This window comes from Sinohyriopsis cumingii, chromosome 12, assembly GCF_028554795.1.
Source record: "Sinohyriopsis cumingii isolate HCF-2022 chromosome 12, ASM2855479v2, whole genome shotgun sequence".
Classification (NCBI taxonomy): Eukaryota; Metazoa; Mollusca; class Bivalvia; order Unionida; family Unionidae; genus Sinohyriopsis; species Sinohyriopsis cumingii.
Window position 1 is genome coordinate 17,548,163 of NC_142972.1, and position 16,526 is coordinate 17,564,688.

The window sequence follows — 16,526 nt, forward strand, 5'->3', positions numbered from 1 at the left end:
TTTTGTAAGCGACATGCAACGGAGCTAATTTCAGTGGTATGTAGCAATTTTGTTGTCATAGCTATATTTTTAGTCATTTACCTTGTGATATTCTTTTTCCGAGTGTGTCCATTTTAAAATTTATGAATTCAAGGCATATATACTTTAATATTGCACAATTTATTGCAGTTATATCAATTGCGTATGAAGAACAATGAAAGCCAGAATGGTACATTTAGCCAGAATGGTACATTTTAGATAAGTGAGAGTATTGGAAGAGGAGAAACAAAGAATACAAAATTTTTGTTGCAAGAAATACACATCAAAATAATACTGATCATAATCTTCTGATAATCAATTCCCAGACTATTGTTCTGATCCCTGGTCCCTAATTGACAGACAGCTGGGAAGAAAACCAATCAAATTATGACCCTCAATACATGAGCAGTGAAGACATGGATAAGAGCACCAAATTCATTATATGATGTAGGAATATCCTAGAATTTTCTTACATTCTTCCTCCTCCAGATTTTCTTGGGCCGTTCTCCAGATGCCATCTATCTGCTCATAAATCAACCAGGAAAAGGGCATCACAGCAGGAAACATCTGACCTTCACACCCTGTTGTCTTGATGATGATCTCATTCAACTCCTGTTGCCTGGTAGGAGACTGAAGGTCAGAGTACTGAAGTTGAATGGCACCTGGAGTGTTGAGAATCTGAAGCCATAACCTGGCTTTCCAGTCACCAGAAGTGATATGACTGTGTATAATATCCAGATTATGGTTTGTATCAATGTAGGCAATAATTCCAGCAAGTATCGGGGAGATCTTGAATTCAAGGTACTGGATGCAAGCTCGTCTGAAAACAAAAGAAAACACTGAATGATAATAAGAATTATATGATGGTTTTCTTGAACTGTGAGTATTATGAAAAGTGAATGCTGTCATACAGTATTTCTCCTATGGTAAATGCTGGTAATTATTTTTGTTTCTAAGTGGGAGATATATAGAATCTATGTTGGGGTTTGGACCGAGACAAGGCCATCCCAGTCAAGAGGTTATATTATTTGTCTCCCCACGAGGCTTGCCTGAGTGGGGAGACATATAACGTAACCCCATGACTGGGATTTCCTTGTCTCGGTCCAAACCCCAACATAGATTATTTTTCACATCCAATATTTTCCTTTCAAGTAAAAAGAATTCTTCACTAGTGTTCATGTCCAATGTTTACATACTGTGCATGAATATAAATATGTTAATGAGAGCTGTGGTGTGACCGTTACGTCTGAAGTACACAGTGTATACATGTGAGCAAAGAAAAATAACAACATAAAACGTCGCATAGTAATGAGGTATTATCACATTTAATATATGGATGTTATATGAAATAGACAATAAATAATTAATATTTATTACAAGAAACTGGCGGTTCGAGTCTAAGATTCAGCCAATGTGGGTATGTGAGAAAGCTTGCCAGTAGCTTCTCGAGGGTCGGTGGTTCTTTCCGGGGTTTTCCCGGGTTCTTCTTCCACCATTAATACTGGCCGCCATACATAGCCTAGTAGTTAGGTAGCTTTAGCTACATTTTAATGATGCTAACATGAAAATGTATTGAGCTAGGCCTGCATATAGGATAAAATTGACCATGCTGTGTGGAACGAACAAGCATAATACCAAAAAGCTTGACATCATATGTGTTTGTCTTTGTCTCTTTCTAAATGTTTTTTGTATGGTGTGTTCTCAAAGATGGATTTAACTTAAGTTACTATGTTTTTGTTCTATATTTGTTGCTGTTGTTGTTGTTTGACTTTAGTACAACTACGTCAGGCACAGCAATAGACAACATGGGTTTCTTTTTTAAAGTAGTTCTGAGCACGTGGACACCTTGACTGAGATTGGTCTGAGATGACTAGACTGAGATAAGAAAAGTAAGGTTAGCAAAACAAGTAGATTTCTCTGTCATATGGGTGAGAAATGGTAATCACTAATATGAAGAAAAAAAATTGGTAAATCTGTTCTCTTAAGTGGGAGATGGGTTTTTATCTTAATGCTAATACATGTGCATAATCATATTTCCAAGAGTAGAATAACAATGGAGAATACATTTTTTCATCATGGGACTGAGGTTTTCATTTAGTAGCTAAATTCCCTGATTTTCATTATCACGTAAGCATTTTTTTCATAATAATCAAGATAAACATCAATTGCAGCACATTTACATCCTAAAATAAGCAGTGGTTGAAATTAGCATCGAGGAAACATGCCACACTGATCATCCTAGCTACATTATCTGAAGTATGATTTTGAGTTCAAAATGCCAGTTATACTGTATTTATCTTCTCATTATTTATTAAAGGAAAATTAATTTTAGATCAGTGCTGAATTGATGTATATATCATTAATTCTGTCTTTTTTAATCTTTGCGATGAGATTGAACCTTATTTTTATATGCGTTTACATTTGCATCATTGTACAAGCTATCCTCAGTACTGGACACTACTGTTGTGTATTGCCATTCTCTGGATGGTCTTGACCAAAGTTTTCACTAAATTCTTGAGTGTAAACCTAAACTTTGAAGCCCTATCTTATGGTGTGGAAATTTGTATGGGTGTCTTACTGTTATAAAGTTGCATTGGTGTTCACATAGCATTTTGACTTGACCCTCAACTTTTCCTTCAGGAATGAGAGAAACATAATCCTTCATACTGTGTTGGATAGGAAAATTCTACCATCAGGAACAGAAATTTGCATCAGATGTTCAGCTAATCATATATCGCGCACAACATTCTGGCCCTCAAGTGGAATTTTTGCACCCTACACCAATCCATTTTAAGGATTCTATTAAACACAAGGTTGCATCAATCAAGGGAAAAGTACAATATATGTCATAAAAATATATGTAACAATTACTAAAGTACTTAATATCTCATAAAGATCTTTATAACAATTAGTACAGTGCATATCATGTTATAGAGATCTATACAACAATTAGTACAGTACATATCATGTTATAGAGATCTATACAACAATTAGTACAGTACATATCATGTTATAGAGATCTATATAACAATAAAGTAAATACAGTACATAATCTGTCCCAGATAAATGTAACAATAAAGTACATAATATCTCATACAGAATTATGAAACAATTAATAGTTAATAAATCTGTCATAGATCTATGTAACAATTAATATCGTACATAATGTCATAAATCTATGTAACAGTGAAGACAGTACAAAACATGTCACAGAGATCTAAGTAACAATCAATACAGCAATAAATATGAAATCACATTATAACTGATTTTTATTAGCCAAGAAGTGAAAGAATTCAAGCAGTAAAATTCAAACACTTTGATGGGATTCATGACCATACCACATTATAAGCGTGATTTATAGTGAGGGATAAGCTTTTTAATTCAATGTTACCACTGATACATGCAACAGAAAGAAAGATGTCATAACTACCTAAAAGTACCAGCCTTGTTGATGTTTTCAGGTCTGGCAGCCTCACTAGACAACCAACTGTCTGCTCTAAAGGCATTTTTCTCCTTCTCTTTCAGAAGAGCAGCAATATGGCAGCTCAGTCCATGTAAGAATGTGGGTAAATCTAGGAAGAGATAACATCAAAGTTTAATGAAAGATGTACAAAATGTTATGGTTTTCCAGAAGGCTTAATCATATAAACTCTTTGTATGTTCCTTGAGCAAGAAAATAAACAAGACTGATCAATCAGTCTAAATTGATATTTGGAGCCTTTGTGTTTTCTAGCTAGATCCATTAAATGATAAATAAAACACACCAATCAACAAGTCTCAGCTGTTCCAAACTTATAGTATGTGCAAACAATTACTAGGATTTCATGTTCCTTCTTTAAAAATAACATAATTATTTTTGAAAATAATTAAGGGTCTCCAATCTTCATACTGTGCCAAGGGGCCCCGAGTGGCCGAGTGGTCTAAAGCGCTCTTCGTTACGGATCACTGCCATCTCACCTCTGTCTGCGGCGGTTCGAGTCTAAGATTCAGCCAATGTGGGCATGTGAGAAAGCTTGCCAGTAGCTTCTCGTGGGTCGGTGGTTCTTTTCGGGGTTTTCCGGGTTCTTCCTCCACCATTAATACTGGCTGCCATGTATAGCCTATCATGCTGAAAAATGGCGTTAAACCCCACAACAACAACAACAACATACTGTGCCAAGATTTACATTCATTATAATACTGTTACATTAGTTACTAGATGGCACTCTCACATATTCGGCCCTTTAACTTAGGATGTTATTCTGAATTGGACTGGATTGGTATTGACAAACAGGCAGCGCCAACAACATTTTTTAAAAAAATCCTAAAACTACACCATATTCACAGCTGGAAATCAATGTATATAACTGGGTGAAATGTAAAATCAATATTCTTGATTTAAGCATATGACTTTTGTCTCCTATGCGGCAAGCTCAGTATCCAAATATGAGGAAAATTCCAATGTATTCAACAGTCTTCACACCAAGTCTATTGTTTTTGTCGCATGGCAATGTAATTTAAGTCCCACTGTATCTTTTTGGTTACAAGATGTCACAGCTTAAGAATGTAATAGCCACAATTTGATTCAAAGTCCCAGTGTGGCTTTTGTGTACAAAAAAAAAATGTAAACAAATTTAACAGCCACACTTTCAACAACAAGAGCAACAGGCTATGAAAATCAGGTTCAGTTATTCCTAGCCCTTAAATTAAAATGCAGTAACAATATGATTCCTAGAATATATCATGAAAGCAAGAATTCATTCAAATACTCACCCTCAATAGGGTTTTGATGCAGCAAATAAAGCATCAGCTCAATTCTCCGTGTTGATCTGTCAGTAGTTTCTTCTTTGTCCTTGACCATGGCCAATGCTGGCTGGACACAGGATAGTATCAAACTGCGGACATTCAGTTTGTGGTCAACTCTTTGATAAATGACATCCTGATAAACACCTTGATCTTGATATTGGTCATCTGGAAGCTTCTCTGATCCCTTGCCCTCCCATTCCATTCCTTCAGTTTTGACTTGCCTGTAGAAAGAATAAATGGTAAAACACGTAAAACCTCTTGGTACTGTAGTGCTGTAGGTAAATGGGATAAAACTCACCAAGCAAACCAAGTGGGCCTAGGGCTGCTTCCATGGCCAATATATGCCTAACATGAGGACAGTTGGCCATGAAATATGGGCCATGTAATACTTTAACTGCATGTCATCGAGCTCAAAGTCTTAAACTATGTAACATAAAGAACCCAAATCAAAAGTTTAGTAAAATCAACAAATAACTTATTTATCTAAGTTACAAAGTGAAAATTTAAGAGACTCTACAGTACTGTGAATTTAATTGCAAATAATCCTAAATATCCTACCACAAGTCCAAAAGTACATAATGTTCCAAATGAATTAAAATAGTCTTGAATGCTCTGATGCACCAACAGTTTTGAATGTGTTCACAATAATTCCAAAGTAATTATTTGAAATCATCTGTATTTGAAATGTTTTTGATAAAACTGATAATAAGTTCCAATCGTTTATGGTGTTATAAAAAACGTCAAAGCTCTACTATTAGCATATGACATAACATAATTATAATTTACTACTCCTGGTGAAAAATGATGACCACTAATTTTCACAAATCTACTGCTCGCATAAGATGGGCAGTCATCATAAATTTTTTAAATAAAAGATAAATTAGTTTTGGGTTTAAGGTTACATATAAGTCTTTCATTTATTCCGTGCTATTTGAAGTTTGTTTTCATGATTTTAACCAAATCCATCCAACCCTGAAGAACAGGAAGTCATAATTACACTGTATTTGTGAGCCAAATAGGGAAGCATTCAATATTAGCCAAATGCAAGCTTGCAGAATTCTAGTTCTTTCCACTTCTGAAATGTTATCAGGATCCTTAGGTGACAACATGATAGAACTGTCATCTGCATCTAACTATGACAGTCAGCATATCATTCATGTAGCAACAAAAAAGAGGATATCCTAATGTGCTATCCAAATGTACAGCACATGATATTGTCAAAGGTCATCATGCTGTACTGTTAACAGTGATAACTTGTTAGGCATGATTCAATCCTTTTAAAGCCTCCTAATCCTAATAATTCTTTGCAAAAAGAGGAAGAACCCTTGTTAATTTCAGCTCAACAGGCACAATACAATGTTAAGAAGAGAAGTATCAAAACTATCAACTATCAAAACACATCAAATTGTTGAATGACTTAGGGTGAAAAAAGTTGAATAAAATTCATCAATATCCAGCACCCATCTCTGTGATAGTACACCATGTAACTCACATACTGACAAAGATGACATTATCAAAGTTGTTACTTACCGGTACTTACCTTTTAACAGTTTTGGCAATTTGAATATCATGCCATGAATGTATTATTCTTGTTATGCTTGACATATACATCACACATCATTCTGTTTTATTTTTTGATAGGAAAGGCCATTTTTTGGTTCACTTGCTTTAAGCAAATGATTCACTTTTTTCAATGGTGTCACCTACTAAAGAATCACAACCTTCTTATCCAGTCTCTGATCCTGATGCCTCATTTGGATAACTGCCATTCTCAGAAGAAGTTGGAATTTCTGAACCTTCTGTAAATTGTTATTTATGATGTTTTCTAAAAAATGCAAAACTGACTTCTGATTCTTTGCCATTTTTTCACTTGCAGACTACAGGTTCAGCCATTAGTGTATGATGTAACTGAGCTTTTTGTGCCTTATCCAATCAAACGGCTGGGTTATTAAAACCCCAAAGATTCTTACCTATCAACTTTACATATTCTAAATCCTGTTTCTAAGAAGTGCTGGGTGTTCCTGAATAAGATAAACTTTTGAGCGACAAGCGTTCAAAATTTCTATACAAATGAGTTACATTATGCATTAGCTCAAAATAAATACACCAAAAAATGAACTATAAGTGATTTTGTTGGCATGTCTAGTAGTTTAATTTGAGCCAATTTTATGAAAAACATGCAAATGCTGCATTCCAAATCCTACAAGCAACACTGTTCAGTGACCTTTAGCTGAACAATTAAGAAACTTATCATGGTCTGAATGGTGAGATTGCCCCCAAGCTTCAATGAGGGCATTTTTAGCTAGATAAAGGCAAATACATACTGAATCCAGGTTAAAAAGTCTGACTAAAATAGAAGGAAACAAACAAAATTTAATGTATGGATGGAAGGATAAGCAAATAGATGCCAAGCGATCAATATATCTATGCGGGCTAGACAAAATGAACAAAGATTAATTATAAACAACAAGTTATCAAACAGAAGAGTCCTACCTTGGTATTTCTGAATCATTTCTTTCAGTGTCCATGTCATTAGTTTCCATGGTGACATAACCATGACCAAACCTGTTGGCCCTGAACATTTCCTCCATCTCCATGTCAGCTGTGTTTGTTGGCTTAACACCCACTGCCCTCTCCATCAGAGTGCCCACTGACTTGCCAAGCATCTCTATTATGGAGGGCATCTCTTCATCTTGTGCCCTCAGGTCATCAATATGGGCAGAGTGCCAGACCCCACACTAAAATGAGATGAAACATTTAGCAGTCATAAATTTGGATATCTTAAGAGGAGATTTTGTCAATAAATACAACAACTGATAAAGATCACTGCTTTATCTTATGCTCTCAGGTCTCGAGTGTGGGCAAAATACTACAGAGTTGAGACTGAATCATTTTCAAACACTGCCTAGGAATACACTGGACAAAGTCATGAAAACATAAGCGTGGGAGATTTATTTAACATGAATATTGTACAACTTTCTGCTGTAACCTGGGTTGAGAAAAAACACATCCAAATTTCATGAGCTGCACCTTCATACTTCAGTCATGAATCCATAGCAACAACGGCTAGTGAGACTCAAAGCTTCAAAAGTAAATACACCACTCCCTTGATAACTCATGCACTGATAACTCGTGAACCTGCTTATAATGTGTGGTGGGGTGTGGACCACATTTTTTAAACCAGAAAATACGAAAAAAATATTAGCCCTACTTGTTGAACTTGAAGAAAATCGTGATAAAATTTGGTAAATGAAAAATTCATTGAGAAGTTGTTAACAGTTTTTGTTTCTAATAATGATGGCCAAATCCGATGGCAAGCTGGCATCATATGTGTTATTTTTAGTCCTTTGTGCCAGAATGGTCTGTCATATTGTGTCCAGTGTTCTTTGATAAGTTTAAAATGCATTATGGGATGACAACAGATTCATTTCAAATGTTGGAACATACCATACACTCACTTAGCCTTAGAACCAAATCAATTAAAAAGATGTGTAAGAGCATACAACACGGAACAGCAATACAGAAACAAACACAGGTCACCAAGCCAGAATTTTATTTCTGAGATAACATCATTACATTAGACCCTGTATTCACAAAACACTTTGAGCATCAAACTTAAAACACAAGCTCAAGGTCAGGTAATTTTAACCTTGACTCTATATAGAACAGCAAAGCCAGAGGATGCATGATGAGCACATGATCAAAAACACTGCCATAAAACATATAACTTTGACTTCAAGGTCAAAAGGTTGAGCAAACATGAATGGTGTAATGTATGAACAAAATCCATCATGGGGTTTATCAAAACTAAATAAAGGAAAAACTTTAACCAAAACCTTAACTAAAGTTTATATGATTAACCTTGACCCCAAGGTCAAGGGGGCAAATGTGTATGTCACCAATCAGTTGTCTTAGTTTCATAATGATGCAGCTGAAGTATGAAGAAAATCCATTCAGGGATTCAGTGAATATAACCAAATGAAAAAAACTATTCAAATTTTTATGACTGTAACTTTGACCCCAACGGAACAAGTATGCAAGTCACTGAATAAATTGTCGGAGCTTCATAATGATTAGTGCCAACTGATCAAGGGTTTAAGAAATATATTAGGAATTAAGATCCTTTGAACCCAAACCTTAATGAAAATTTGGTATGATAAGGACCTTGACCATTAGGTACAAGGGTCCAGTAAGCATGTGATACAGAATTGTCCTAGCATCATAATGACTATGCCAAGTATGATAATCTATAAAGAGAAAACTTAAACTGTTGCCATTACTACAGCCATTAGAGACGTGACTGCTTTTAACACTAAAATTACTGTATTTGCCAGCCCATAAGTTGATGTGGAGTATAAGCTGAATGAGCAAATTTGACAAATTTTCCAAACTTTATGCATATATAAGTGGATTATGATTATAAGACTAGGCCAGATCAACAACGCGGCTTCATCTTTATCACTTCATTCCACACAGCATCATGAACTATATCCTATCTTTAGCTCAGTAACCTTTAAGGCCAGGATCATTAAATGTAACTAAATGTACCTAATTTGTTTCACACAAAGTATTTTAAATGTATTATGTACTTTTAGCCACATATAATGAAGCTGAAATGAAAACTTAATGAATTACAGATAGGATAAAAATTTGCGATGCTGTGTGGATTAATCTATATAGCAACTTCCGGTTTCATAAATATTATATGTATCACTGTATGCTATTTCAGACTATCAGCAATAGGGAAATTGCATCATTAATGCTAAAAGGCTTTCTTCACAGTTCTTTAGAAAAAGATCAAGAGAGAGAAGCATATGTATTCCTTTGCATTTTTCTTCTTGCATCTCATGGTCAAAGTAAAATATCTTCACCCAATATGAGAGACAGAGAGAGAGAGAAAATGAGATTTTAGCTCTTCATGTTTTGGTTTGTACATTACTACCCTGTTTAACCGAAGCTTTTGTCAATGAGAGATTAATAAATTAAACAGTAAATGTAATCCATGACAATACATACCATACTCCTTCAGTGTTTAAATATTCATGATATTTATATCCATATATATTTATATAGGTTAAATCCCATAAAATCTAATTTTCTTTGAAAGTACAATGACCTCTCCACTCCCAACAAATAATATTTTTTTTAAAGTGCATCTACTCTTCTGTACAAAGGCATCAATTATCTTTGCTCATACTTTAAATTGTTAACAGTTCTATCAGCAAGTTCAAAAGATATTCGTTGAGAAATTATATGGTACCATATTCATACTACCCTATGGGTAGCCTAATTTACCCACTAGTAGGCTCACTAATCTGATCTGGTTTGCCAAATCTTCACCTCAAATAGGTGTCAGCTTGGAACACCTGACTACAGCTGTAGCATATTTAATTAGCATGAAAATACCACTTTGAACAATTCTTGAACAATGTCAACAATGGAAGTGGTAACTAAAACTAAAAGGATTTGCTTACCCAGTGGCATTAATTGATGATGGAATATAGTACCACACTTATACATGAGTAAGATCACAGTCATCAGATAAGTGAACCATACATATTACAATCATCAAGACATTTCTCTCTCTCTCTGCCCTTCATAATGGGGCATAATTTTTATTTGATCATGAGGTGTAAGAAGAAAAATGTGATGGAATATCTGTCTTTGTCATGGTTATTAATCTTTTAACTTTTCAGTTCTAATGCACATATATGACCGCTCTGGTGGCCTAGTGGTTCAAGTATCTGTCTTGGATTCCCAGTCAAATCATACCAAAGACTTACAAAAATGGTATTAACAGCTGCCTCACTTGGTGCTCAGCATTAAGAGGTTAGTGTTAGGACTGGTTGGCCTGGTGTCAGGATAATGTGACTGGGTGGGACATCATGCTACATGTCTGCGACATGATGCCCCAGTGCTAGGCATCACTCTAAACTGTCACACTGCAGACATCGTAGCGATATGACTGAAAAATTGTTAGTGGCCTAGTGGTTTGAGTATCCGCCTCAGATCCCTGGTCAAGTCATACCAAAGACTTACAAAAATGGTACTAACAGCTGCCTCACTTGGTGCTCAGCATTAAGAGGTTAGTGTTAGGACTGGTTGGCCTGGTGTCAGGATAATGTGACTGGGTGGGACATCATGCTACATGTCTGCGACATGATGCCCCAGTGCTAGGCATCACTCTAAACTGCCACACTGCAGACATCGTAGCGATATGACTGAAAAATTGTTAACGTTATGCTAAAAATCTAACACACACACACACACACAAACATGAAATCAAATTTAAACAACATATCTTTCTAGTGCATGCTGCTTTAGCACAATTACATCTGATGTACATTAATTTTTAATATTAATAATCATGTAATTGTTTAAAATCTTTCTTAATGTGGGGTCTTATATTTTTTCCTCCATGATCTCTTCCCCAAAATGAAATATTTTTTATAAATAATTTTTCATACTTATTGGAGAATTCTTTTTACACTCAAAAAATTATGTGATATGCGATAAACAATTTGGTTGACATAATACATTCACAAGTCATTTCAGAGTATAAGACAAAGCTAAGATTTTCTGGTAAAAAAGTAACATCTTATAGGCTGGCAAATACAGTAATGTTTTTGAACCCCGGCTGAGTCATACCAAAGATTTATAAAATTGATACTAGCAGTTGCCTCGCTTGGAGCTCAGCATGAAGAAGTTAGTGTTAGGACAGGTCAGTCTGTTATATGATTGGGTGGGACATGATACTACATGTCTGCGGCATGATGCCCCAGTGGTAGACATCACAATAAACTGCCACACTGCATACACTGTAGCAATTTGACTGAAAATTGTTAAAAGCTAAGTTACAAATCTAAATCACACACACACATGAACATAAAATTAATACCAAGAATCTGTAATGATTTGTTACTAATGTTTGTTTCCTATGACCTGGATAAATTTCCCCGATGCAAATCTGTTCAAGTAAATATGACATTTTCAAATTAGAGGATTGTGGCTTGAGGTTCAGTTTCTTGCTCAAAAAATTCAGAGAATATGGGACCAGGCCAAGCTTTTATTGTTTGTAAATGAGTTCTTTGAAAACTAACCTGGAATCCAGTAAAGCATCCCCCAGCAATCCTAGGTAGTTGTATGATGAAAATCACATGGCAAGGAGCTGTCCTTCTGTTCTTCATCTGCTGGTGTTCATCCAAGATACAGTATCTGGCTGAAGCCACCAAATTGGCACTGGTGTCACCTGAGTCACACTGAATCATAAGGAGTAACTCATCTTCTGGGTATGACTCCAAGAATGACCTGGAACACAGTGAAAATATAAACGTATTGATTTGTACGTTGTTTTCTTTAACTTTAAATAATATCTTTTAAGGAACCCTCCTTAGAAAGTTTCCTTTGCCTGCCATCAAGCTGGTATATATGACCTAAATCTTTGACAATGAAGTCAGTAACAACAAGAAATGTCGATCAGTTACTCACAATTATTATTTTGGTCTACATGGTTCATACAGTCCTCAAGAGATTCTTTTTCTGAGGATCTTTCAAAGACTTCTAAAAGTTTAAATGAGTATTTTTTATTATGGAAACTTAATTTTATCCAAATGTTGCTTTCTTTCTTGCTGCATTAATAGGCACAAAGCTAGAAGCAAAACAGATAACTGTGTCATATAAGCGAATGGACACTACTCCATCTGGTAACTATCAGTATCACATTTCTTTTGATCCACTCAATTTGATAACATTTTACTTATATAAGTTCTGTGAAAATATATAAATAAAACTTTCTGAATTTAAAAAGTCATACATTTTATTAGTTTAACCTTTTTCTAATCAGTCAAATAAATTAAATGAGTTTTAGCAAAAATCAACAAGTTTTTTCAATAAATTCAAAACCAATCTTGGACCACAACTTGCATAAATGTTACACTGAAATGTAAAAACAACTCACCCACCCCAACCAAAATATCAGGTCTTGTCAGCGTAAATCGAAAACACTCCTGATTAGAGTTATGTTGTGTAACCAGTCAAGAAATGTACAATCAAGAGCTGTAATTAAATTATGTTCATGACATTTTGCTGATCATTTTTTGCAGAGCAAGGCCTTTTAAAGTTGTTTAATTTTAGAAATGGTGGATCTGCATACAGACTTGAAAGCCTTCATACTAGGAAGCTCTCTGCCTGGATGACTGATGCTGGGTCATTTAATCTCAAAATTGCCAGATGAAATAAGTATTGAAAAAATGGCTAAAATGGCCTGGAAATCTGATATCATCTACATGTGAATAAAAATATGCCTACCAAAGTTTATTTGTCTACCTCACGTTATTGCCTAATCATGCTAGTAAGTCTGAATTGTCCACAATGATCAGAAAAAGAAATTTGAAAAGTTGTTGTAATAGCCTGAAAATGTAAACTGATCATATACTTATGCCCAAATATAGTGTGTAAAATGTGCTGGCTGTAAGTTTCTGTGTTATAGCAAGAACAGATCTGAGACAAGCATAGGAACATACTGACTGCTCCAGTGGCCCAGTGGTTAGAGAATCCACCTTGGATGCAAGAGGTCATGGGTTTGACCACCGGCCAAGTCATAGCAATGACTTATAAAAATGGTACTAACAGCTGCCTCGCTTGGAGACCAGCATTAAGAGGTTAGTGTAAGGACTGGTTGGCCTGGTGTCAGGATAATGTGATGAGGTGGGACATCATGCTACATGTCTGTGGCATGATGCCCCAGTGCTAGACATCACTATAAACTGCCACACTGCAGACATCATAGCAATATGACTGAAAAATTGTTAAAGCTACATAAAAAAATCCAAATCACACATACACAAACAGCAGCATACTGACTAATAGACTTAAAAGTACATACTACACCAACAAAACAATAACCCACCTTCTGCTGCTGCAGTTGAGGCATACATTTTAAAAACATTTATAGCAGGTCTCATTGTTTTTAATTACAGAGTGAAAAAAACATATATAAGCTTAATGAGTATTTTCTTTAACCTGATTTTTCGACTGAACTGCTGCTCAGTGTCAAAAGATTGAAGAGTTTCCATTGCAATACTCCTAGGTGGAATTCCCACTTCTCTGTGTATATCTGATTTGTCTGCTGTTGACAGAAGCTTTGAGTGGGTTGTTATCTGAAAAACAAATTTAAGTAAATTATATTTCTCTCTGCTACCTCACTGAAACATGAAAGAAATTTCTGTGTGTGGGTGTGTGTGTGTGTGTGTGTATATATATATATATATATATATATATATATATATATATATAACAGCTTGACAAAGAGACGAAATTCCTACAGGTTAACTCCCTTTTCTACCTGCCAGTTGGCTACCATTGTTCCCTGTTTTCAGTTAAGAAACATCTATAAAAGGATACTCATATTTGTGGAGTAGGGAGGGAAAAAATTTAAGTAATGTGATCAGGTAAATATTATCAGAGAAACATAATGTACTAAACAATTTGCTTTCCCTGTCAATATATTACCTGATCACACTACATAACAGAATAGGTAAGACGAGGAGGGAATACTGAGGATCCTACCTCTACCCAGGCACCCAGTAGAAGCATGACTGCTCAAATAATAGGATGAACTTCTAACATAAGTTTATCACAATGAGAGGCAAGTTGTTTATACATGTGCAATAGAGATTCCTTTGGGATTCCACACTTGACTGTCTCACCATCAAATGTTTCCCATATAAATCAAAAGTGGCAAATTTATGCCTGGGTCGATGATGGTGCATGCATGAATGTGGTGTGGTCATTATGCAGCTACCACAAGCCCAATGAGATTCAATTCTCTCCTTAGCAAGGTCATATCACATATATGACGATAGAAAATGCAGACTGGGCATGCCAGTCACCTGACTCCACTAAGTGCCAAACAGAGACATAATGTTCCAGGCCAGACTCATGAAGTCAATCATATTCATGAGATGAGATGTTCATTGGTTTACCTGATCCAATTAGAGTTTAGAGTATGCTGATTTAATAACTCAAGCAGGCAGCACATGTAGGGTTATGTCTTGCATTCATGCCTTCAGCGGAAGAAGTAGTCTTGTACAGTTGATGCAGATATTGTCCAAGCATCTCGGGTAACATATGAGGTACATACAGTGCCCTGAAGCTTTTGCATCTCTTGACAGATCAAACAAGGAGAGGGAGTGAATGGTTAATGACACAACCTGGTTTCCTTTGTAATAACAACCTAAGTCAACCATCAGATATCTCTCCTTGAACAATCTGACAATGATTTCAGACATGTTCACGCTTAATGAACATTCAGAACAGAAATGAAAGTAGTTAAGATGTATTGATATCAAATCTAGCTCACTCACTTTGCATACAAAAGTTAGTATTATCATAAATTGCAAGTCATAAATGATAACTGGTTCAGTCAGGGGAGAAGCTGGTGACTCAATCTTTGATGAGTTTGGCCATCAAAATCGGGAGAAATTTCATTTGGGAATAATGTGAGTGGGTATTGTTTGGATATGTCGAAAATTGGACTGCAAGTCAGAGATTTGTCTCATCCATGAAGTCTGAACATGTCTAAACTCATGGAATAGTAATTTCCTTGATTATGAAAGGGTTAACTTCTGGTCTTGAAAGGGAAAGAAGTTTGATGTCACGAAATGGGTTCTGAGAGTAGTGTGACATCACTGATATTACACCAGACACTAACAACACACAATATCCCATTGTATGTACTCAAAGTGGAGGATCTTCAGCTGTTGCAATCCTCTTCACAATTCACATGGCACTCAAGAACTTTGGTGCCTGCCTGCCTGTCTCCCCCCCCCCTCTTAGTATGCTACTGGTACAACCCATGCTTATGGAGTCATGGAAAACAAGTAAAAGAAATGTCAAGTATTGTTCAACCCCTGAAAGGCACAGACCCAATAGAAGGTTGCTGGCAGGACAAACATGTATGAAGCAGTTGTCCTCCCCAGCCATGACAAAGAGCTGGCCAAGAATGTTTTGGACTGGAATATTTCCTGGTACAGTAAAACCTGTTATGAGAGACCGCCCCTTCTGCCAACCAAAAGCGGTCTCTCAAGACAGGTGGTCTCTCATAAGAGGTGTGTGAAAATGGACTGGTTTTCAGGGTCAATAGTTAGCATTGTTGAAAAATAAATAATACCCATACTCACTGTACATGTATCATATCCTTTATTCATGAATCTTGTTAAATAATGCATGCATTCCTCTCAAAATATCTTTATATAATAAAAATATACATCTATCAAACGAGAATAAAATTTATGTTTCAACATCACATTAATATATACAAAAAATTAACAGATATGATGTATATATCTTATTTTATACACTTATTCACTTGTTTTTTTTTTTAAAGAAATCCATTATACTTCTTTGTTGACATGTTTTACTCAGCTATTTGGTCTGAACATGTATCTCAGTTATTGCCCTTTCATGAATCAACTTCCCACTTACTGGTATGTTTTTACTCCTTGCGACACAAAACCACTCCCATACTCGCTCGTTCAGATCTCCGTAAACTGTCCGTCGTGCCGTGGCATATTTCCTCTTTGCTTGTGCACCTTTCTGCCATTCGTTTCTAATGGACTTCTTGTCTTTGATTACATTTTGAACTTGCGTTTTACCGACGCTTAAGCTGACTGCTGTTTTGCGAGTGGTCTCGTCTTTTTCATTTCTTTCAATGACATTAATCC

General features: G+C 35.7%; 1 protein-coding gene across 1 annotated transcript in view; it reads right to left on the reverse strand.

Annotated features, from left to right (window-relative positions):
* The window catches only part of LOC149786038 (E3 ubiquitin-protein ligase rnf213-alpha-like), a 269,011-nt gene that overhangs the window by 94,072 nt on the left and 158,413 nt on the right, over positions 1-16,526 (reverse strand). The window contains exons 40-45 of the mRNA XM_089978107.1: positions 13,825-13,961; positions 11,904-12,111; positions 7,297-7,541; positions 4,771-5,024; positions 3,449-3,590; positions 492-838 (exon numbers count right to left, since the gene is read on the reverse strand). Of these exons, the coding sequence (XP_089834233.1) occupies positions 492-838; positions 3,449-3,590; positions 4,771-5,024; positions 7,297-7,541; positions 11,904-12,111; positions 13,825-13,961 (1,333 nt within the window). The remainder of the gene's footprint in view (positions 1-491; positions 839-3,448; positions 3,591-4,770; positions 5,025-7,296; positions 7,542-11,903; positions 12,112-13,824; positions 13,962-16,526) is intronic.